We start from the raw sequence: 25,275 nt of genomic DNA on the forward strand, positions 1-25,275 counted from the left end.
AATGAAAATAGTGAAGTCAAGGCTATTTCCTCCACTGTGTTGTGATCTCGGAGTTGGTATATTTAAGTAGGGGTTGTGGGGGGCAAAGTCCCCCACTTTAGTTTAAGCTTAAAGTGTAAGAGTTTTTTTTTTATTTTTTGTAACTGAGCAGCAATTTTTTTCCCTGGGGAAAAAAAAAATCGCTGTTCTGTATTTTTGTAATTATTTGGTTTTGAACTTCATGGTTCAATATTACAACGTTCGAACTCCTGTGAGTTTGACGTTGTAATATAGACCCAAAATTAAGACTAATTACACTTTCTCTTCTGCATTCATGAAAAAACTGTAAGCAGCAACAGCAGTATCTCACTGCCAGATTTGGTAATGATATTCTAAAGTATTATAGCATTTTAAATCCTGTTTAGTGTTGTATGATTTGTGTAAGTGTTGATAAGAGAGTAATTTTTATCATATCTAACCAAGCACTATGTCATGTTCAAATCCCCATCAATTACTGTCGAAGATTCTGTTGCGATATTTTTTGTTTAAAGGCTCTGCTAGTGAGTATGTGTATTCTTTCTGTTAAGGGCGACATGGGACATATAAGGAAAAAAAAAACTATTAAGGGTTCACCTTTCTGACTTAAACTCGAGGACTTTCAGCTGGCTAATCAGTGCTTTTATTATTTTTTTTACTGAAGGTCATTGCCTGATCAGTTATTATTTGGGAAGCAGCAGTGATGTGATGCATGTGGTCTTCTCTTTTCTATGGAACTGTGAAGTTGGTATATTTAAAGGGGCAAGAGCTGTAAAGTCCCCCAAGGAGGGATGCAGTGGTTCTTGCCCACATACAAAAAACACCTTTTATGGAAGTTTTTCATTTGGTTGATCCTTTGACTACTTTTTTATCTGGCTGATGCTTTAATCAGCTGAAACTAGGGCATATGTGGTGGAAACAATGGATGTACTTAATGGCAAATCTTGCAGCAGTTACAAACCATATTTAAGGTAAAACAATGCAACAGTAAAAACCTCTGAAACGTAATAAAGAATGGAACAACTTCATTATCAGGCAGAACTGACTATTGCAGTAGAGTTGTAGCAGTTTTAGCAGGTGGAACAATACAGTAAAACAGCAGCTACTCACATAAGGAAAGCAAAATCTTAACAATTACTGCCATATGAGAAGGGTGAAGGAAGAGAGCTTCTTTCACCATGACCCTGCCCCCCCCCCACCCATACTGCAGGTGGTCGTGCAGTCTACCCGCATTAATTTTAAACTGTATTACCTTCCTTCTTAGAAAACAAATGCTAGCAGAGCATTTCAAACTATTTATTATCTGGTGTATGACTGCTACCAGACAAAAAAGGGACAAATACCTTATTTTTAGGTTCTAAATGATCTGTCATTCCATCCTTATTCAAAATTCTGGGAAGCTACTATTTTCTGTGTATAAGTATTTTTTCCAGCACATATTCACCCTTCATACTTAAGAACCCACTGACCTACAAAGAAAACTGTTTCTGTAAGCCTACCTGCTGCATTTACCAATTTTAAGAATTACAGCAAAGGTTAGTAGATGTTTTCTGATGCATTTTCTTACAAAAGGCAGACACTTCACACAGGCTGTGATTTTGGAAGAATGAGATTACCCAAACAACAAAACATTAAATGATTATCTACCTCAGAAAACTGTCAACCACATTTCTTTAGGACCTTGTTGATCTTGTTCAGACCGACAGGTCAAACACTAGATGGCAATCCTTCTGAGCTGAACACAAATATTGCATGAATCTGTTTTAGAGAATGAATACATTATGTGGAAATGTAATAACATCAAGTGCTTATCAATTTGCAGACTTCATTAGTACAAAACTGATGCAATCAAACAAAAGTCATGAAGTTTACCACAGTAATATAGCAAACTAACCAGTTTAGGTACACTTCCTAAACCTGAAAAATCAAGGTATGATCTGGGGGAAAATCATTGGGTACAAAGACCTACAATGGTAGTATGGAAATAGAACTAAAATAATGTAAAAATACAACTTAATAAAATTTTAGTTTTTTTCTTGCCTTACCAGCAAGAATAAAGTTAGAAACAATCGCTTATTTCAGGGGCTAAAAAATTAAAATGGTGATGGGGACACATAAGCAATACAAGATTTGATACTACACAAAAACTACGCAGTGCATGAAATATGCAAGTACGAAGAGGCAATTCTATTGTATGCTGCTGAAAACTCATACACAAAACAAAGAAATAACACCTTATGGCACAGTTATCAATTTTACCCTGAAATTTAGTTTTGCATGTGCACCAGGTAACACAGTATGGGAATATTTTGCTCTCAGCACTGCCATCCCTAGGAAATTTTTCCCTTTAGAGATATCAGTGCATACAAGTTTTAATAAAAAAAATGAAGGTGAGCTTCTTCTCAGTGACTGCAACATACTCCTTTCACTTAGCATATAAAAATGAAGGGAAACAGACTCTTAGAAAACTATGAAACAAAGAAACCTATGAGAGGGAAACAAAACATTACAAAGATATTTTACACTGTCTCATTAGAATGCTTTTAAAATAAATAATACTTTAAAAAATGCAATGCACCTTTCATAATTTGTAGCTTCAGTCCAGTATATATCATGTGAACTAACAACTGCTACCTGGCATTTGTTAATGTCCACACAGTAAATATATTTAAGGAAATTCAATAGTTGTTCAAAGGCCCTGTACTTTTACACTTTTTCTGTGTGTCCCTTTTATTGGTGAATAGAGTTTACAGCTATGTGACTACTCTGTTTAACTTCCTTTCATATAAAAATAGTACAGTACCAATAATCTGTGCACAAGCTGTACAGTAGTTTCAAGCAGTATACGAGCCTTCATGAAAAAATTATCAAGTACTGCATTTGTCATAAAAATTACCTTTTTACAGTTATTTAAGATTGTCTCTCAAACTGTAAAAAATGAAATAAACATTTGAGGCTTGATTTATTGTGAATCTTGAGAGTTTGTCTGTTCTTCAATCACTTGCTTCACCATTTCTGCTAGTCTTAACCGGTCTACCTTGTCTGTGAATCCTCTTCCTATGAAAAAAAGGAAATGTTGACATATTAACATTTCATGGTCTTTTTTTACATTACCGCATGTATTTTAACTTTACAGGTCTAAATAAATTTAATCTTAACAGGTTCCATATATCTTTTATCTAACACTTTCAAAGAATAAGCTTATAAAAACAAAATTCAAGAATAGTATATGAAACACAAACCGAATACGGTACCACGAAGACCACATATACCACTAATGGATGCAAAACAGATTACGTTTTTTGCATCAAACACTAAGAATCTTATAGAACACTTTCACTGTGCATTTGTTCCACCTATGGAAATAACAATACAGAACAAATGGATGTGTTTCAGGAAAAAAAGAAACATCATTCTCAAAAAGAAAAATAAAGGTTGACAAGGACAGATATTACAAAAACAAATAGGTTAAACATAACATACATTATTCAAAATGAATATATTTTTTAATATTATTTTTTTTTTTTTACTTGTACTTTGTTGATTAGGTTAGTCCCACTAGGCTAGCAGCCTATTTTCGGGGGAAACCTGAAGTGGTATTTATACTACTAGGAGAAATTTGGCCAGAGCATAACTTCCCATAGTATTTGGAGCTGCTAGATGGAGTTTGAGGGCTCCTACAGCAGCAAGAAGCAGGCCTAAAAGAAGGGAGCACCATGGAGGAAGGGGAGAGAAAAGCTATGGAGAGTTTGAAGGTGGAAAGTGAGAATTTGGAGAAAATGTTGTTTGATATGGAGTATCAGAATGCAGATAGAGATTCCTATGTGTTGGATGATACAAATGAACAGTTCATCGGAGTTTGCAGATAACAGACCTCACATCAGGAGGGGCTTCAAGATGATGATGATGTTCTGTTGAAAATAATCAAGCAGGACGATCCAGGTGACACATTCACTATTTCAAGCGGTGAGATGGCAGATAACTGGTACTGTGGAGAAGAAACCAGGTGATGTGGTAGCAGAGAATTCAGCAGTTTAAACCTATGCAACAGTAACAAAGTAAAAGAGGAAATCAGCAATAAACTGAAGAGGACCACAGACGGATGTAGCACTAGGTGGCATAGGCAGTCGCCCAGGGCCCCATGAAGGCTGGGAGGCCCAAACATTGGAAAAATAAAAAAAGTATTGCATTTAATAATTTTTCAGAACTTGTATTATGATCTGATAATTCTGGCTTAGTTCCTGAAGTTGTTATGCAATGTACATGCATGGACATTTTGTCACCACATACATAATTGTGGTTGGCTTCTTCCATTCCTTTAGGAATGCAGAGGAGTACATTCTACTACTGGCACCCCCCCCCCAGCACTCAATTTAATTCTTGGTCCCCCCTCCCCCCAACTTACTTAATAGTTCAGACAGTTCAGCGGCAGGTGCAGCAGCAGATTTTCATTCCCATGAGTCCTTCTGAGTAGTTCTTCTGCTAAAGGGGGGGGGGGTTCTGTGCCATGTTGCCAGCAAGCAGCATCAACTGAGTCAACAATCACCACTTCAGAGACTCCAGAAGATGAGTGAGAAGAGAGAAACAGTGTAACAACTAAGACAGAAAAAGACAAAAATAAGTCACTACTATTCTCCACTGTCTCCAGAAAAAAATAAACTATCCTAGAGCCTTTTTGTTGTTTATTTTATATGGGATAATGTTATTTATCTTGTGTTTATATATGTACCGAAAGTTGCAATCAAAAGTTGATGTGCTGTGAAATTACAATGTACCTGACCATGCCTGCAGTCATACTTGCATGCACTTGAGTGTCCTCATCACATTTCACGTTTAGTAAGGCATAGGCAGGCATGCATTTGCTGAAATTTATATCTGCATCCAACAAGTGTGGAGGGTGACTTTCTGAACAATGTATCTGTACATAAAAGAAGGAAACAATACTAGGGAATTCCTTACATATATACAGAGCGGAGTAGCGGACTGAGGCATGGCAACTGGCAGGGCAGATGCTCTTGTGTGTGTGCGTGTGTGCTCACGTGAGTGTGATTGATTTATCAGTGAAATGTATGTGAGTGAGTGCATGCCTGCTACTGTGCTGAACTGGTATGTACTCTTCTTGACTCTTGACAGCACAGTGCATGAGCCTGTGATTCCTACCTGCAGCCTGCCAGCCTCTTGACTCTGCCTCTCAGCTCTGTCCGCATTTTTGTCTCGTATCTTTAGTGTGTTCCTCAAAAACTCTGAAGTCACTAAATAATGACACCCGAGTTTCACTATTTCAGACTTGCTTGCTATTTGCTAACACAAAACATTTTATTCTAACAACTTTCCAAGTTTAAGAGCAATATTTATTTTAGACTTTGTCCAGATTTCTTATGCACTTGTGCTAAGAGGTTCAGAGGTATCCAATGCCCTTCAGCTATCAAGGTTTTCACAGAATGTCGAAACGTTTGCCCTTGATCTGTGTTCTTCATTAAACTAGTGGTTTTCTGGCAAATCACTAAATAACATTAATAAATAGCAAGACTATACACGAGTTTCAGAGATCTTCTACCCTTCAGAAAATGTACACTAATACCATCAATAATGCTGTCTTTTGTAGCAAGTTTATGAGAGCAATATTTAAAACTTGTCCTTATTTTTGGACCTTTGTCCCCCCATTGTTTTAGACTTTGTCAAGATTTCTTGTGCTAAGAGGTTGAGAAGTACGCAGTAGTACATTAATGTATAGAAGGACAATACATTTTTTTATATATACTCCAAATTCTGCCACATTATGCCAATCAGGATAAAGGCCGTCTTTCTTAATCCCTCCTAAACTGTTGTTTTTTTTGTTTTGTTTTTTTTTTAAGAAAATGTGGTGAATTTGTTTACAGTTAATAAATAATGACAATAATTACAGACTTTGACTTCAGAAAATGTTTATGAATTCACTTTTCTTATTCTGTCTGTGTCTCAAGTTACTACTAATAATACTGCAAAATTGTCCCTGATTGTCCCTAATTATTTCACAATTTGTCCCCAATTTGTTGAGAGCTATGGATGGTGATTGTTTCTGAATATAGAAAGCAAAGCTGAAAGTTAAAATAGGTATCGCAGTGGACTGGTGAATACACACACGTTCAGTCGGCACACACTGCATACAGTCACACATACGTACATACATACATACACACACTACATGCGTACATATATACACTATACAGAAATGCACATACACACACACACACACTACATGCAGTCACACGTACGTATATACACTATACGCACACGTGCACATACACAAGTAGATACATACATGCACTCGGTATAAAAAAGCAGCATTTTAGAGGGCTTTTGTTTTTGTCACTGGCTGGTACAGTTTTTGCATTCCATCTGAGGGTTTTAAGATTGACAATGTAAAAAGCAAATAATTATTGGTGTGGTTTGTTGGGAAGGAGGACACTCAGCTTAGTAGCTATCAAAGAGCAATTTGACTGTTATATTTGTGTGATTCTTTCAGTCAAAGGCAGTATATACTCTGAAAAGGGGCACGCTCCTCTGACAGTGCCTTGTACCAATGAACTTTTAATTATGACCGGCCTTTGGGGAGCTTACAAACGGCCTGTATACGGCTAATAAATCTAGTATTTCAGAGGGCTTATGGGCTTTTATTGTCGCAGTCTGGCACTATGCTTGGTTTCCATCTGGGGAATATGCAAACTCTGCAAAAAAGGCTTGGGCAGCTGGAGTTGATGTATGAAAGCAATAGTGCTGGGGGCAAGAGATGTATGAAAGTAATTAGCAGTTTTGGGACCACTTATTATTGATATGATTTGCTGGGAGGAGGCAAGATCAATGAAAGACCTATATTGCCATTATTGATATTAATGTAATTACTTCACTGGCACAGTATGTGTTTGGCTTTGTATTAGTACAGTACCTCGCAGGCTGGTCTGTGCAGAAGTGGGCATGGCTTCAGTGATTGACAGGAGAAATGGGCATTTTGTGTCATGGAAAACGTGCATGATTGACAGTCATGCAGACTTCAGTGTGACTTCATGCATACACTGACTGTTGATCATTAATACATTAGTTGCTAATTCTGGAATAACTGCAAGTGTTTTTTTCTTCATTTTTGCAGGGACTGCGCCCCCACACCCCCTGCAAATCAAATATACCAAATCCGAGATCACACTACCTTGATGAAAATGGTAAACTACGAATAGACAATGAATATTCATGCCACCATCAGTATGAATATTACTTTACTTTTCTAAGATGTCACCGACTGTTGGACGGTGGGTGGGGTTTAGGTGGGACTTGCTACTGTGTATCCTGTGAGGTACTGTTCTAATACAAAGTTTTACAACACTACCCCACCAGTCATTCTGCACAGAAATGGGCATGGCCAGAGTGACTGAAATGTCTGGTGTTTGTGATGTGACATGCAAATGATGCCTGAGGGACAAGCCATGCAAATTTGCCTTTGATATTGTAAATATTCATTGTGCAGTTGTAGTGTGCCCTTCTCCTCAAAGTAATGCGATATTGGAGTTGGAATATTTAGGTGATGAACTTACATCAAAATCATAGTAGTTAGAGAATTGATTCTGTAACTGTGCTGATATGTTTATTTTCCTGTTATCAATTTGCACTGCTTAGATAACAGTTGTAAAATATTGCTCATTTAACTTGTGCATTATGTCCTGAATATTTTGTCTTGGCCAATCACAATCTGACATATTTTTGGTGAGAAATGTGAGTGGTTCAAGAGTAAATCCATACACGCACCCCCACATAGGACTACATTTCTCCCTTGTGCCAAATATAAATGCTCAGTCTCTAGATTTTAATCAACATTTTCCAAATATAAAAGTTCATTATCTAGATTTTAAACAGTTTTGGCCAAAAGTTCTCCAGACATTACACACCTGTCCTGATTTTATGCAGGATGCAACTGCTCAAATAGGAATTGTCTTGATGTAGAGAGTCCGGTGCCCTGCTTAGTAAGAGGAATACATGTGCAGAGCTCCAACACAGTGGCTACAGACCAGTAAATAATGAAGAAGACTCAAACATATTCCTGGCAAGATGGTATGCTCCACAGACAGCCTTTGGTCTACTATTCTCTTGCTTTGCTTTCGGTAGTTTGCTGTATCAGTGCATGTCGCTCCTGCAGTTTAACATGCATCACATCTGCTTTTTAATTTGTCATAGTCAGTGAACTACCCCAAGAACTGCAGTCCACATGTAAAAATTAAAAGTTGCTTATGTATACTTCATCTGTCCTTTATGGTTTTGCACAGACAAACTAAGAAACTAAAACAAGCTATCAACAGCAAACAATATAATATCTGTTCACTGTCTGCTGGACCTGTCAGTTCGGTATGTGTTGGACACATGTCCTCCTGTAACCACCTTCTATTCAGTGGCGGCTCATGCTATTGGACTGCAGCCCCCCCCCCCTCCAGCTGTAAAAAGAAAAGAAAAACAAACTAAAAAATAATTAGCGAGTTCCGGAACTCTGCGCATGCGTGCTCGGCGTTCCCAAACTTCATGCATGCGTGCAGGAATCCAGACTGGTTAAACAGCAGTCCGGATTAGGAAAGAAATCTCTAGATGCTCCAGAAGGGAATTGGACTGCAATGTCTGCAGGCTGGATAGCTATAGCTGCTCTTGGGGGACCGCAACGTGAATTGGATTTCAACGGAGCTTCAGCGGTGGGACTCACTTTTGTATTTCAGTGGAGCTTGCATGGCTGGAACTTTGAAGCTGCACGAAGCTGAAACGGATGGACTCCAAGCTCAGGTTTTTTTGTGTGTGTAATGCCCTAGTTAAATATACCTGGTGACTAGAGAGAATAACTCAGGCTCAAACCCGGTAGCTAGAGAGAATACCTCAGGCTCAAACCCTGTACCTTGGATGCAGGTAGCAAGAGCCTGAATTCCCTACCCACCACCACTTGTGAAAACTATTCAGATTTTTGCCTCATATTTTTGTTCTGTTCCTCATAAAATCTGTGGTTTTCTGGATTTTGAATTCACTAAATAATAATAGAAATTTGAATTTTAGACTTCATATTCTTCAAAAAGTACATGGCAACACAAAATCTTTTATTCTAGCAATTTTCTAAGTTTATAAAATCAACATTTGAAAATTTTCCCTATTTTTGGGGCTGTATTCCCCCATTATTGGCTTTGTCAAGGTTTTTTGCTAACAGGTTGAGAGCTATGGTGAGAACTGAATTCACTGAATATGTTTGGGGGCTGTATTCCCCCATTATTGGCTTTGTCCAGGTGTATTGTGCTATGAGGTTGAGAGCTATGGTGAGAACTGAATTCAATAAATGATACCCGTTTAAGTTTCAGTCTTCCTGTCTTTCAAGAAACAGCCGATTTGGATAGTGGTATGTTGCTCTCACTGTAGTGCACAGGGTCCTGGGTTCAAGGCTTGGCAGTGAAATGCATGGTGGTAACACAGCATTTTATTCTAGCAACTTGCCAAGATTATACAAGAAATGTTTAAAATGTGTCCCTGTTTTTTTGGGCCTTTGTCCCCCACCCCCGCAATAAATGTTGTCTTTTTCCAGATTTCTTGTGCTGCAAAGTTGAGAGATACAGCTGAATGTCAAGTGGATTTTACAAGGAGCTGAGAAGCTTCAGGGGAAGAGAAGTTTAGTGCTGCTTATGCTGAGTCTGCTTGCACTGTAAACAGCACAACATGTAGTGTACTTGCTTTTGATGCAGAAGGCTGTGGGTTCTACTCCCATAGTATGTAGATGCATTACTGATACTGTACTGTGTTGTACTTATAAAGGGGGTGGATGCTGCAGTCCTGAGAATGTCCTCTTTGCCAGAGATACCTAGTAACTATGAACCTGTTATCAATTTGCCATCCAGTTCCTATTGCAATATTACTAGCTTATCATTTTTAATGCAACATAGGCAATGTATTCCTCAAGGGCAACAGTCACTTTATTTGTAGATGAAACAATGAAATATAAAGTTGTTTGCTAGCAGCAACCTCTTCATTAGTTACAGATCTCTCTAATGTGGAATTATTTAGATGACTTTTACTTCTGCAAAGATTGTGCATATTTACTGATACTGTTGGATTGTAGACGTTTGAGTAGACTTTTATGATGGAAATATTCTGAACTGGGCAGTTTTGTCATTATTGGTGCATGCATTTTGTTTCATTGTTTACTGGAAAAATGTTAAAAACAATAAATTTAAAACACCCTCTAACAACTCTACTGTATTATACAATATAATTTAATACAATCAGGAAGGTGTATCAAAGAACACATGTATGTTTTGTGTGCAAGGGGCCTATGGTTTGAAAACAGCCCAGTGTTAATCTTTATCTGCCACTGGCCAGATGTATTTTCTTTGAATGTGGGTTTCAATGCTGTTTCAATGAATGAGAGTTTAAAGGGCAGAGGAGTTTTAATGCTACGTCTCTGTTCATTGTGAGACTACATTGCTTTGTGTAGCAGATGTCTATTAGTGTTTGTGCTGTAAAATGTAAAATAAAACTTTTAAATGAAACCCACATCATTGTAGAAATAAAGCAGTACGCACATTACAGTGTTTATGGTAAATGGGGTGAAATAGCCAAGTAATGGGACATTGGAATGGCTGCAGGGGGGGAGGCCCCATTCGATCATGACTTTGTGAGAGGGGAAGAGAGGCAAACTCAGACAGCCCCGGCTGAACTATTACTCTCATCTGTCCAGATTTTCACAGAATGAATATATTTTTGCTTATTTTTGGTTTGTTCCTTATAAATGTTCTGTTTTCGGGCAAATCATTTAGGAATTAAGTCACTAAATAATGACAGACAGTGAGTTTCAGACTTCATACCTTTCAGAAAAATGCATGCTAAAACAAGACCTGTTATTCTATCAACTGTCTAAGTTTATACAAGAGCAATTTTAAGTACTGTTTGCATGTTCCCCCAATATATTTGGCCTTGTCCAGATTTCCTGCATTAAGAGGTTGAGAGGTACATGCAAATAAATTGCTTTATAGAATTAGTTATTTCCAAACCTCTCAACTGCCCCCAATTTTGGCTCAAAATGTTGCTCTCCTCCTAATAATCCCTCTGCACAATGGCAATTTTGGAAGAAAAAGTAGAGGGTTTACAATTAAAAATTAATTGCAATGATCAGAGTTATAGATTACTTTTATTTCAGAAATGCATGTAGATTCTCTTATTTTGTCAGCTGCGCAATTTAACAGTACTAATATTTAAAAAGTGTCCATTCTTTGACAGGTTCCCAGCTGTTTTGTGTGGCTATTTTTTTATGTTTGCATCACAGTTTTGATCCATTTTTCATAGACTTGTGGTTTCTGGCAAATCATTAAACACTGAAGTTAAAAAATAATGACAGACATTTGAGTTTCAGATTTCATACCCTTCAGAAAATTCATACTAATGCAAGACTTGCTATTCTATTATCTTTTTAAGTTTATAGGAGCACTATTTTAAAACTGTCCTTATTTTTGGGCCTTTGTCCCACTTCTATTTACGGCTTTGTCCAGATTTCTTGCTCTGAGGTTGAGAGGTATGACAAACGTGTCAGGGCCATCACTGTCAGCCAGAGACATTTCAAATTGTGACATACTTGTTGCACCCCACTCCCCATGCAGTGACTCTGGATGTGTCCAAGCAAGGCAAGAAGCAGTTATGCAGTGTAAGTGTGTAGAGTATATCCCCCCATCCAAGGTAGACACAAGTACTACAGTGGCTTTTCATCTGTCCTTGATTTCGCAGAATGTTCTGGTTTTCTGTCATATTTTTATACTGTTGATTTATGCTTATTATTATTCAGAAAATGCATGTTGTTGCAGTGCCTGTTGCTCTGTGTTTAAGTAGCAATGCTTTAATGACCATCAGGTAAGCTTGTCTGAGATAGTAAGGTGCAAGCAAGCTTTAATAAGCATACTGTTAATGCATTACCAACATTGAAAGCCTTTTTGTTGTTGCCATGCAGAGAATATTTACATAACTAGATAATGTATAAGCCTTCGGTATTAAAATGCATATGACAGTATTTGTAATAAAGGACAGGATTACAGTATTTTCAGAAGCTCATTACATTTGTTGGAGACTTGCAGTCATCTTTGCAGGCTTTACCCATAAACTAAACAGAATGCCAATCTATCGTGTGTGGTCCATAACCTGTGCAGTAATCCTTTAAGCAATTTATCTTGAGCTTGTTTCTTGTTCATTTTTTACTTTGATCACGTTTTCTCCATGAAACAAGTAAAGAGTTGTTGTCAGGCAGCAGGTTTTTTTAGATAAACATTTTTACAAGTGGGGGTAATCACAGAGTTTGCTACTTTCAGCATGTTACTTGGTACTTTTATAAAGCTGGATATAAATTATAATTACAACTGCAGTGCAAGGAGAAGTGGTTTGAGATGAGTGCTGCTTGTATTTTTTATACTTGATTTTGACTGGCATTCCAGTAATGTATTTAAAAAGTAATTTATTTGTTTATGCCTCACAACCTTTTTGTTTCCATCTAGATATTAAGTAAGCTGTCATGTAGCCAATGAATTGAAATATTTTTTTTTCCTTCAACACTTCATTTTGTCTTGACTGGACTCTCATAATGACGCTTTGGCAACCAGGACAGCGTATTTAAAGTGCCAATGTTTGTGGTTTTGAGCATAGCTCCATCCCTTTCTAGTTGGCCATACTCCTTCCTGTTGGCCCCACCCATTCAGCTGTCTTCTGCAGCCCCCCCCTTTGAGTTGAAGTCACCAGCTGCCACTGCTTCTATTTCATCGAAGAAATCATCATCGTCAGGTGATAGTGTGATCAATTTATCCTCATATGCATATGCATTGCACTTGTTGAATGCTACATTAAACTAGGAAAAACAACTGCAAAAAATATAAATTACTGCTAATCCATATTAACTTTACACAAATACACTAAATTTATTTTTCAAGTCACTGAAAGCAGCTTCAGCACTACTAGGGGAAAAAACACACAAAAATACATATTGTTAGTCAGAATAAGCAACATGCAATTTAATAGCTATTTTTCATCCAGCCATCCTGAATGAATATTCATGTGGAGGAAGCACATCTAATGATGTTTATTCACACATACAGAAAAAAACATCATGTGCAGAGTGCTGGGCAGGGTTTGAGTGGTCCTTGCAACTGCGCATCTGGTGGGGTAGTGTTGGAAAACAAACTGGCTTTGTTGTACTGTACTGGCTCACTGGCTGTTTTGTGCAGGAATGGGCGGGGCCACAGTGATTGACAAGCTTAATGCCCGAGATATGCTACGCAAATGATGCACGATTGGCATGCAATACAAATTTCTCAGTGACATTATGCCTACATTGACTGCTGATTAATACATGTGACTTTTGAGCATTTCCCCAAAGAAGAGGGATAGAGTATGAGAATGCCTGCAACAGCAGGAATACTCATTGTTTACTCTTTGTTTACCCTCTTCCTCAATATAGTGCAATCTCGGTTGGTATATTGAAGTAGCAGGGGTGTGGGGTGCACAGCCCCCCACAAGGGGGGATGCAGGGAGGCTTGCCCCCCTGCAAAAGCAAAAGGAAAAAGTAAAGAAAACCCGTACTTTAAGTGGTAAATGAAATACAGCAAGAAAATACTGTCAGTATAAATTTTAGCTTTTTTAGCATTCTAGGTTTTTGTCAGACTGTTTTATGAGTTAGCATGTGCAGTACAGTATTTTATATAGTCAAAGAAATACAATTAGTGATATTTATGGAAGCTTTCATGAGATAATTCATAGTCCATTGTGCTACTTTTTGAAATTGATCCTCATTACGGCTCTCCAATGCCACTATTTTAAAGCAGTAGAAGGAATAGGATTACAGGAAACACTACATAACAGTATTATCCAATTTTGATGCGTGGACTACCCAAATGGTTTGAATACTCCAGCATTGCCAACGATGATTTGCTTTTCCCTGCCAGGAACCGTCAAGCCCCCCAACTGTGGCGAGAATGTTGAGTTGAAACGATTCAGAAAGTCAAGATGGAGCCCAACTCACCCACGGTACCCAGTTCTGTGCTCTCACTTGCTTTCTCAGAAAAGCTATTCACTGCAATCTCCCTGAGAAAAATAACTGCAGAAACATAGTCTGGTCTGCCCAATAATGGTGCCCTAATTTCCTAATGTGTAGTTTATAATTCTGGAAACTTTTACAGCAAGTTAGGATTTGCAGCGCTAAAACATAATCAGATCTGTTGTATATACATAAAACGTTGCCCTCTTGAGAGCTGTCTACAGTTTTGATTTAGCAATTCTTGTCTCCTAATTATCTTTATCTTGTTTACTTAGTGGGTCGGTTCTCCTTGTGGATTGCATGGTCCTTACATTTTACATTTTCTACAAGACGTTTCAGTACCCAGCATGCAGGGAAACATATGACAATGTTTATTCATGACTACTGTTTGATGCCAACCTGTTGCTGGGTGTTGGGCAGGGTTTGGGTGGCGCTTGCTACTGCACATCCGGTGAGCAAGTACAATATAACATTACGGTTAGGCTGCAGCTTTAAATGAGTTCTTTTACATGCATATTGTGTTTATTACCTGAAAATTCAATAATGAGATCCAAAGAGGGGAGGGAGAGAGTGAGTGAGTAAGACAGAAAGAAACTCTGACTGGCCCAGTCAGGTCTCAGTGCCCCTACATGCCCCTTTACTGCTGCATTTTGGCATGTTGTTCTGCTCTTTTGTACTATTGTAGTGAACTTCTCAGTACTTGAGTGACTACTCTTGTGTAATTTATACTGGTGTTATTCTGCCTCATGTTTTTTGGTCTGTCTCATAAAATATGATCTGCATTGTAGTTACTACATGATCACAGACATCAAATTTTCTTCTGGACTTCATATTCTTAAGAAGGCACAGCAAATTACATATATAGAATATCCATAATTTTCTCCCTTTATCTCTTACTTTTTTGGGGGATTTTTTTCCCTGACTTTTGGAATGAGTGCTGTATATACATTGCAACCAAGTTCAAAGAGTTCAAAAATAACACAGGATGATGGGGAGGGGAGGTACCTGTATCAACTTTCCTATTATGGTGTTTCATTGACATCTGTTTAGATCAGTGGTGCAGCTACTGATAAAGTACTGGCCTACTAATACAACTGACAATGAGTGATTTGAACAGAAAATTAAAAAAAAAAAAGAATGCTGAGCAGAATCGTTAAGACTGGATAACTGAAAACAGACAGAACTGGTTTTGAATGGCTGGAAGAACTTCAAGTTGTTAAGCTGTTCTTGGTCATTACAGTAATAAACAGATGTCTTAGGATAATGCAGAGATGTGCAATACTAAGAATGATTAACTAGCAATCACTAATTTGCAATGATCTGGCACCCACATACCTATCCAGGCACAGTAAAATGGGAGTGAGCAGGTGTGATTTTCTTCAGCTATGGAAAGAGGATAGGAAAAATTTAGAAACACAATGCATCAGCTGGCAGAATGCATTTAATGAAGGAAGTCATGTGGCATATCAAGTCAAGCCATTCCAAGACCACTGTAAAAGTGGGGTGTAAAGTGATTTGATACCTGGGCCTCCGCTGAAAATGGACATATATCCAGTCGGACTATCCCAGTCAACAAATGTAAAATAAAATAAAATAACTAAAGACTGTTAGTGGTGTGGTGCAAAACTGCGGTGGTGGTGCTGTGGAAGCGTTGTCGCCTCACAGTTAGACGTTGCCCGTTCGATTCGCAGTTAGAGCGTCTTCTGTGTGGCGACATGTGTGAACGGGCGTTCCTTCATTGAAGGTTGTGCATTAGGCCCGGCAAGCCAGCACGTAAAACTCTACTGCCAATCATTAGCGGACTGGAGTTCCGCTGTGATGACCCCTAACCGGGAAAAGCCGAAAGACACACACAAACAAAAGTGGTGTGGTGCAAAAAAGAAGTTATGTACTTACCATAACATTCCATCTGAGTAGCTGAGACTTCATTTGTCATCAACCTGTGGGTTTCAGATCCAAGACGGCAGTTTCACCAGCATCAGATCCGAGCTCCAAGCTCCTCCCCATACCCATAATACCACTGCACCTCCTTCCTTCCCCTCAGATCGAGACTGCCACCCAACAAATTAACCCGATCAACAAAAGTCTGACCCACAAGAAAAATGCAAGAGGGCCACAAAGGCACTATCTCTTAGTCACTTCAGATGAATGAACCCAATAACAAGGCCAGGGGGAAGGAGGGAGGGACGGTTGATGACAAATGAAGTCCAACTACTCAGATGGGACTTTATGGTAAGTACATAACTTCTTTATCTGAAGTAGTTAACTTCATTTGGTCATCAACCTGTGAGACAGAGTCCCCAGCTACCATAACCTTGGCAGGCCCTCATGGAAGGATATTCCGGAGCACCACGGAGCCAAAGGATGCTCTCCCTCTGGAAACCATGTCCAATTTATAATGAAAAATGAAAGTGAGAGATGAGGACCAAGTAGCTGCTGAACAAACATCGTCCAAGGATACTCTGGACCAAAAAGCAGTTGCCGTAGCCATGGACCTGGTAGAATGGGCATGAACCCTCCCCGGAATAGGCATACCTTTATCTTTGTAAACCTGCAGAATTCAAAGGGAAATCCACTTGGCAATTGTCACCTTGGAAACTGGTTTGCCTAGAAAAGGTCTAGCGAAGGACGCAAACAATTGGTCGGCCTTGCAAAAGGGCTTAGTCCTGTGTAAGTAGAAATGTAACTACCTATGTATATCTAACACATGCAGTTTATATTCCCCCTTGTTCTGAAAATTTGGAAAAAAAGACAGGCAGATTGACTGATATTTGATTATGAAGCCACTTTAGGCAAAAAGGAAGGATTAGTCCGAAATGAGACCCTGTCTTTATGAAAAGCCATATAAGGGGGTTTAACAGATAATGCTTGAAGTTCTGACACTCTCCTAGCTGAGGTGACAGCCACTAGGAAAGCTGTTTTCCAAGACAAAAATTTCAAGTCCACAGAGGCAGCCGGCTCGAAAGGTGGAGCAACTAACACCTGTAAAACTAAGGTAAGATTCCAAGGAGGAGTGGGGTCCTTAACCGGAGGCCGTGAAAGCAAAGTCCCTTTAATGAAGGTTTTGCAAAGTCTGGAAGAATCCAAAGACCCCATGTTTTCACCTACATGGAAATTAGAAACGGAAGCCAGTTGAACTTTCACTGTAGAAGAGCTGGTGCCCTGCTGGAAAAGGTGTGCTAAAAATTGAAGAACCGCTGGCACTGGAGCTGTAAAAGGATCTAGATCCCTCTGAGAAGCCCAGATCAAAAAACGCTTCCATTTACTATGGTAAACCTTTTCTGGTGGACGACGTATGGGTTGCCACCAGAATAGACTTAACAGGGGAAGAAAGTCCGGGAGTCCTGGCAATCAATGGAACTGTAGCAGCCAAGACGTGAGCTTCAGACTGCCCAGGTCTGGAAGAGGAATCCCCGATGGGTGCAAAATAAGATCTGGAATCAGATCCAAGATCCAAGGAGGAGCTTCCAGATGAAACCACAGACAGGGAAACCAGATCTGACGAGGCCAGAATGGGGGAATGAGGATGACCCTGCGCCCCAACCGACAAGCCTTCTGTAAAAACTTTGTCATGTGGGGTAACAGAGGATATGCATAAAGAAGACCGGGAGGCCAAGTATGGACCAGAGCGTCTCTGGGGGATTCCCCCTGTGGGGGGGGGAATCAGAGCGAAGAACTTGCTGCACTTTGCATTAGAAGGAGATGCGAACAGATCGCAGCAAGGCCAACCCCACTCGAGGAAGATCTGCTCTGCTACACAAAGATTCAGAGATGACTTGTAAGGTATTAGGATAGTTCTGCTCAATTTGTCTGCTAGTATGTTGGACCAACCCGGAATGTGCATTGCTATCAGAAAAAGGTTGGAGATCACCCATTCCCACACTCTCATGGCCTCTCGACAAAGAGGGTAGGATCTGGTTCCTCCCCGTTTGTTGATGTACCAGACCACTGACATGTTGTCTGCCTGAATCGCAATAGTTCCCAGAGGAAGAAAGGCATGAAGGGCCTGCAATACTAATAAGACCTCCCTCATCTCCAGAACACTGATATGCAGATTGGTCTCGTTTTGGGACCACGTGCCTTAGACTGTCCTGCCCGAGCAATGCCCCCCCCACCCAAGACAGGAGGCATCTGTGGACAACGTGGCTTGGGGAGGAGCTACAACAAAGGACCGTCCCTCTACTATCTCCAGAAAGTGGAGCCACTAGAGGAGGGACTTCCTACATGCCTCACTTATGCGAATTGTATGTGTCAGTGGCCGATCCAATAAGGACCACTGGACCACCAACGTCCACTGCAGAACCTGCATGTGAAGACGAGCACAAAAAAGAAGAATGATAGTGGTTGCCATGGATCCTACGGCTCTTAACCCCACTGCGGCTGGGGGAAAGGGATACTGAAGAATTGCGAGGACATGAAGATGAAGGCTCTGAACCTGCTGTGGAGTCAGAAAGACTTTGGATTAGAAGTGTCTATTCTCGCCCCTATGTAGTCCAGGACTTGGCTATATTTATAGTGATGCCCAGCAAGTCTGACAACTTCAGGAAATAATCCCTGGCTTGACAGAGTAGATGCCTGGTGGGACTGTCAAGGAGCCAATCGTCCAGGTACAAACAGACCTGTATGCCCTGAAGCCTCAGGTGAGATGCTACTGCTGCCACGACCTTGGTGAACACCCTGGGGGCTGTGGTGAGACCGAAGGGTAGGGCCCGGAACTGGTAGTGATTGGCCCCTAGCTGAAAGTGGAGAAACATCCTGGAGGATCTGTGCATCTTTATATGGTAGTACGCATCCTGGAGGTCTATAGAGCACATCCAGTCATTTTCCTGCAGGTAAGGCAGGATGGATTGTAAAGTGACCATCCGAAATTTTTCTTCAGTAACTGACAGGTTCAGAGTGGAAAGTTAGAGAATCGGCCTGGAGTCCCCTGTCTTTTTTGGCACCAAAAAGAACCTGGAATAGATGCCTGATCTGGAGTGATCTGGGAATACAGGTTGGATGACCCAATTGCTTAGCAGCTTTTCTACTTCGATGGCTTCTGCCTCCCTTTGCATGGGTGGAACGTACAGGAGGTGCTTTGGGGGAGAGGGACGTGTCACAAAGGGAATTGTGTAACCTCTGGATATTATTTGGAGCACCCAACAGTCTGCTGACATGGACTCCCACGCCGTTAGGTGCATAGAGAAACGGCCCCTGACTGCCTCCAGAGTAGAGCAGTCGGGCAACCCCTCAGGGCTGCTGCGCTGGTCTGTCCGAGAACGGTTCTCAAGACCCAAAGTTCTTTGGACTCCCCCTGCCTCTGAGCCTGTCTTCTCCCCCTCTGCCTCTAGGGGAAAAGGAGTCCTGAGTGTCCTGGGAATACTGAGACTTCTGGAACCACATCTTCTTTTGCCCCCGGTGATTCCTGGAGAAGGATCTTTAGGGGTTAGAGAAAGCAGATTCCAATGGCAGACAGTGTCTTCCCGTCGTCCTCACTCTGGACTAGTGTGTCACAGACCGTCTTCCCAAACAAGGAAGAGCCATCACAGGAAGCATTTGCAAAAGATGCCTTGAAGGGTTCTGTGAAATTACATAGCCTGAGCCAGGCATGTCGCCTCATAACAACGCCGGACCTGGCCCTCCATGCCGCTCCTTTGGTTGCATGAGAAAGGAGTCGCATGGACGTGTTGGTAACCACTTTCAGAGTGGCCATACACGTAGAGAATGTCCATTTATCATCTGGTGACATGGGACTCCAGGGGAGACGCAGTGAACTCTTTGATCAGGTCACTCTGCAGTCTGGTAACATGGGCCATATAGTTCAGCGCCCTTATACAAAAGGTGGCTGAAGCATAAGCCCGCTTTCCCAACCGGTCCATCTTCCCAGACTCTTGGATCTGGGGGATGGACTGTGGAACTCTCCCGAGCCAGTTCCTTCTTTGTGGCAGCTGCTACCACCATGGCATCCACTGGGAACCCTTTGTTCCAGCTCAATCTATCTACCGGGGAGGTTCAAGATTTTATCTGGACAGTTTGGGACTGGCTCCACGGTGTCCGGTTCTTTCCATGCCCTAGAGGTAATGAGGTCCACCAGGTGGTCTGGGGGGGAAGACACCCAAGAAGTAGATGGGCCCATGTCGAATGCCTCCAGAAACACCGACTCGTCCAAGGAAGGCTTGGGGGTGGACCAACCCCCCCGCTGGCGCAGGATATCCATGATGTCTCCAACTGAGACATCCTCAGGGGGTGATCTTGGGAGCCTTCCCATTCCACCAAGTTGGTATCCTCCATTAGGGACACGGGGCAGTCCAAGTGCCTCCTCTTGCACTTATGTTTGTGAGGAACCTCTTCGGTGAGACTCTCCGGAGAGGACTCACGAACCGCTTGGGGTTCTTCGGGGGGAACAGTCAGGGGCATGTCAATCACGGGCTGTCCCTGCATGGGCAGACTGGTAGAAGATGCACCCAGAACAGAGGGGGTCAGGGCAGACTCCAAGGAGATAGTCAGGGGCCTCGATCCATATGCAAGAACCCTTTCCACCACATCGAATGCCAAGAGGGAGCATGCCTCCCGAGCAACTTACAGACAGGATGTCCTCCACGGATCTGACATGTGGATTGGAGCCGAGCCTGAAGGTGCTAAGGCTCCAAGGGGTAGGTCTCAGCCCGACAAAGTTGGAGCTGAAGGGGAAAACCCAACCCCTCGGATCCGATGCCCAGGCTACGGCTCCGAGAGCTCAGATCCGACCCAGCCAGATCAGACGCGCTCAAGGTAACTGCTGGCGTTGAGGTATGTGGTAACATCGGCGCCAACCCCCTGACCCCGGAACCTCTCGGATCCAGGAACTCCGAAACCAGAGGACAGATCGGAGAAGGAGCATTTAGTTACTGATTGGCCTTACCTATCCCATGGGCAATAGTTATATATCATCCCTGGGATTATACCACAGATAGTTTGAGGGGACCCATAGATGGGATATAGCATTTAGGAACTGCCTCTGTGCATTAGTAGTACTGGGATCTTAACTGGAAGGTACTTTGTCTGTGCACATTGTTTCATTTCTGGATTTTCCACTCTTACCTCTTAAGTGTACCTCATTATGAGGAATGTCAGTGACATCCATGGTGTATAATAATGAATCATATTAATTCATTAGAAGGATGTTTTATAGGTATTAAGTAATGCATTTAACCATCTTATCAGCTTCCTAGTTGAAGCTGTTTCTAACCTGGCAAGTAGGGAAAATGCGTGGCAAGTATTTATTAATTTGTTCCACATTATAAGAGGTAATGTTCCACTTTCTGGGTATGGGATGTTGAGAGCTGGATTTCATCTTGCAGTAATGTCCTTCTCTTATTTACTGTTCTGCTCTGAAATGGGATTAAGAGTCACTTGGGTGACAAATCAGCAGCATTCACATGCACTAGTGGTGCCTGCTTACCACCTGGTTTTGGTGGTCATTTGTACATTTTTGTGGTGTTAGATTTTTTTTCAGTGTAACACATTGGGCTGCTACAGTGGGACACTAGGCATAGTTCTACATTATGATGTCAGTACATGTTATGCAAAGTACTTTGTTTTTGTAAGACTTTTCCTGATGTTAAGAGACATTAAGACTTCATAATTAGAATGGATGCACATGAACTTATGAAGCACATGCCACTTACAGTACACACCCAACATGTCTCATTTTGTGATCTAGGCATACTGTGTAGAGAATTCAACTTTGGTTACTGTGAAACATGGAAAAGACTTCTGAGAAATAAGGGTGACTGGTGGACTGTAGAGCACTGAAAACGAGGCAGAGTTTTGTGAAGTTGTCGGTTACCACTCTTACAGTCAACATCTTGACTAGGAGTATTTTTGGAAGGTCAGATTCTGGACGCAGAAAAAAGGAAAATGGAACCTTTCATTTTAAAAGACGAAAAAATGAGCAGTGACAAAAATCCAAGCATGACATTATATTCATGATTGTCCATAAGTAGAGTAGTTACTGCTGATGATGAATACTTTCAGACTTGTATGTTAACCAATGATGAATGCTGACATTTCCTCATAAATTACTTAAGTTTTGATTTAAGCATTGTTATTCATGAAATACACTTTGGCATACATTATATATCTCCTATTTTATTTGCAGGCATAGATACATATTAGTAATAGGACTCTGCTACATTATGCAGCACAACAGCATAGACAAAGCAAAAGATACCTGTACTTCGAAGTACACTTTCATAATGCATAAACATGCATCTGGGGAGCTGATAAAAGGGAGAAAAAGAAATGGAAGCTAAAAAACAATATGGCATTCATGCAGTCTTTTCTGAGTCAAAAGTCTTCAGCGTCTTCCAGTGCGCATAAGCTGCAGCCAGAGTCTGATGCATCTGCAATATGCTCCACCAGTGAAGGATTTGAATCTATTACAGTTGTATAAGTGGCAGGTTCAAGCACAACCATGGAACAAAATGTAACCAGCCAAGGAGTCTTTGAAAGTATTGGCACCATACCTGCTGGGCCTGAAGCTGCCACTACTGAAAGCATTTAACATAAGTGATAAGTGTGGAAATAAAAAGATACCAAGTCCACAGAAATCTACCCCTTTTATATATAGACAACCAGCAACTACTGGGAAACCAATCACCATCTTCTTTCGGCTTTTCCCGTTAGGGGTCGCCACAGCGGATCATCTGTTTCCATTTCTTCCTGTCCTCTGCATCTTGCTCTGTCACACCAACCACCTACATGCCCTCTCTCACCACATCCATAAACCTTATCTTGGGCCTTCCTCTTTTCCTGTTACCTGGTAGCTTCATCCTTAGCATCTTTTTCCCAATATACTCAGCATCCCTCCTCAGGATATGTCCAAACCAACGTAATCTTGCCTCTCTGGCTTTGTCTCCAAACCTTCTAACCTGGGCTAACCCTCTAATACACTTATTCCTGATCCTGTCCACCCTCGTCACACCCAGTGCAAATCTTAACATCTTTAACTCTGCTGCATCCAGCTCTAACTCCTGCCTTTTTGTCAATGCCACTGGCTCCAACCCATATAACACAGCTGGTCTCACTACCTTCTTGTAGACCATCCCTTTCACTCTTACTGGTACTAGTCTGTCACAAATCACTCCTGACACTCTTCTCCACCAACTCCATCCTGCCTGCGCTCTCTTCTTCACCTCTCTTCCACACTCACCATTACTCTGAACTGTTGATCCCAAGTATTTAAACTCATCCATCTTCACCACTTCTACTCCTTGCATCCTCACCATTCCTCTATCCTCCCTCTCATTCATACACATCTATTCTGTCTTAGTCCTGCTGACCTTCATTCCTCTTCTCTCTAGAGCATATCTCCATCTCTCCAGGGTCTCCTCCACCTGTTCTCTACTCTCACTACATATCACAATGTCATCTGCAAACATCACAGTCCACGAGGACTCCTGTCTGATCTCATCTGTCAACCTGTCCATCACCATTGCAAATAAGAAAGGGCTCAGAGCTGATCCTTGATGCAATCCCACCTCCACCTTAAACGCATCCATCACTCCCACAGCAGACCTCACTGCTGTCACACTACCCTCATTCATATCCTGTACCACTCTTACATACTTCTCTGACACTCCTGACTTACTCATACAATACCACAACTCCTATCTAGGCACCCTGTCATATGCTTTCTCTAAGTCTACAAAAACACAATGCAACTCCTTCTGACCTTCTCTGTACTTCTCCATCAACACTCTCAGAGCAAACATCGCATCTGTAGTGCTCTTTCCCGGCATAAAACCATACTGCTGATCCCTAATCATCACGGCCCTTCTTAACCTAGCTTCCACTACTCTTTCCTATAACTTCATGCTGTGACTGATCAATTTAATCCCTCTGTAGTTACTACAGCTCTGCACATCACCCTTACTCTTAAAAATCAGTACCAAAAACACTTATTCTCCATTCCTCAGGCATCCTCTCACTTTCCAAGATTTCATTAAACAATCTGGTTAAAAACTCCACTGCCATTTCACCTAAACACCTCCATCCTTCCACAGGTATGTCATCTGGGCCAACAGCCTTTCCATTCTTCATCCTCTTCATAGCTATCCTTACTTCCTCCTTGCTAATCCATTGCACTTCATGGTTCACTATCCCCACATCATCCAACCTTCTCTCCCTCTCATTCTCTTCATTCATCAACCCCTCAAAGTACTCTTTCCATCTGCTCAACACACTCTCCTCGCTTGTGAGTATGTTTCCCTCATTATCCTTTATCACCTTTACCTGCTGCTGGTGGTGCTGTGGTAGCGTTGTCGCCTCACAGTAAGACGCTGAACAGTTCGACTCTCAGCTAGAGTGTCTTCTGCGTGGAGACATGCGTGAATGGGCGTACCTTCGTTGAAGGTTGTGCTTTAGGGCTGGCAACTCAGCATGTAAAAATCAACTGCCAATCATTAGCGGACCGGAGTTCCACTGTGGCGACCCCTAACCGGGAAAAGCTGAAAGACACAACAACAACAACAGCCTGCTGCACATCTTTCCTAGCTCGGTCCCTCTGTCTAGCCAATCGGTACAGGTCCTTTTCTCCCTCCTTAGTGTCCAACCTTTCATACAACTCTTCATATGCCTTATCATTTGCCACCTCTCTCTTTGCCATGCACCTCATCTCCTTATACTCCTGTCTACTTTCTTCATCTCTCTGACAATCCCACTTCTTCTTTGCCAACCTCTTTCTCTGTATACTCTCCTGTACGTCCTCATTCTACCACCATGTCTCCTTGTCATCCTTCCTCTGTCCAGATGTCATACCAAGCACCTTTCTAGCCGTCTCCCTTACTAGCTCTGCTGTAGTTACACAGCTATTTGGTAACTCTTCACTGCCACCCAGTGCCTGTCTTAACTCATCCCTGAACTCCACCTCACAATTACCCTTTTTCAATTTATGATTAGCTATTCTCATGATCCTGCTGAGTGGGATACTGTCTCAGAAAGTTGAGGGAATACTTCTCTCACAATAGAATACAAAATATATCCTCAGATTTTTCTACCTCAAAAAGGATATATGCTGATGGTGCAAAGTACTTCAGCCCTGAACTATATACTAGGAAAAAAGTAATAATGAAGTTATTCTCTGTAATTGGATAATCTACTCACCATCAAAAGGAACTGTGTTCTGTGTGCCTTGTAAACTGTACAGTACGTTACCTCATGGTATTGTTACATCAGGCTTTATTCAC

At 41.3% G+C, this 25,275-nt stretch overlaps 1 protein-coding gene across 1 annotated transcript in view; it reads right to left on the reverse strand.

Moving 5' to 3' along the window:
• Positions 1-1,611: 1,611 nt before the first annotated feature.
• MAPKAPK5 (MAPK activated protein kinase 5) overlaps positions 1,612-25,275 on the reverse strand; it is a 1,432,063-nt gene continuing 1,408,399 nt past the window's right edge. The window contains exon 14 of the mRNA XM_044068618.1: positions 1,612-3,072. Within this exon, the coding sequence (XP_043924553.1) occupies positions 2,978-3,072 (95 nt within the window). The 3' untranslated portion in view covers positions 1,612-2,977. The remainder of the gene's footprint in view (positions 3,073-25,275) is intronic.

This window comes from Protopterus annectens, chromosome 4.part0, assembly GCF_019279795.1.
Source record: "Protopterus annectens isolate FY-2018-M chromosome 4.part0, PAN1.0, whole genome shotgun sequence".
Classification (NCBI taxonomy): domain Eukaryota; kingdom Metazoa; phylum Chordata; order Ceratodontiformes; family Protopteridae; genus Protopterus; species Protopterus annectens.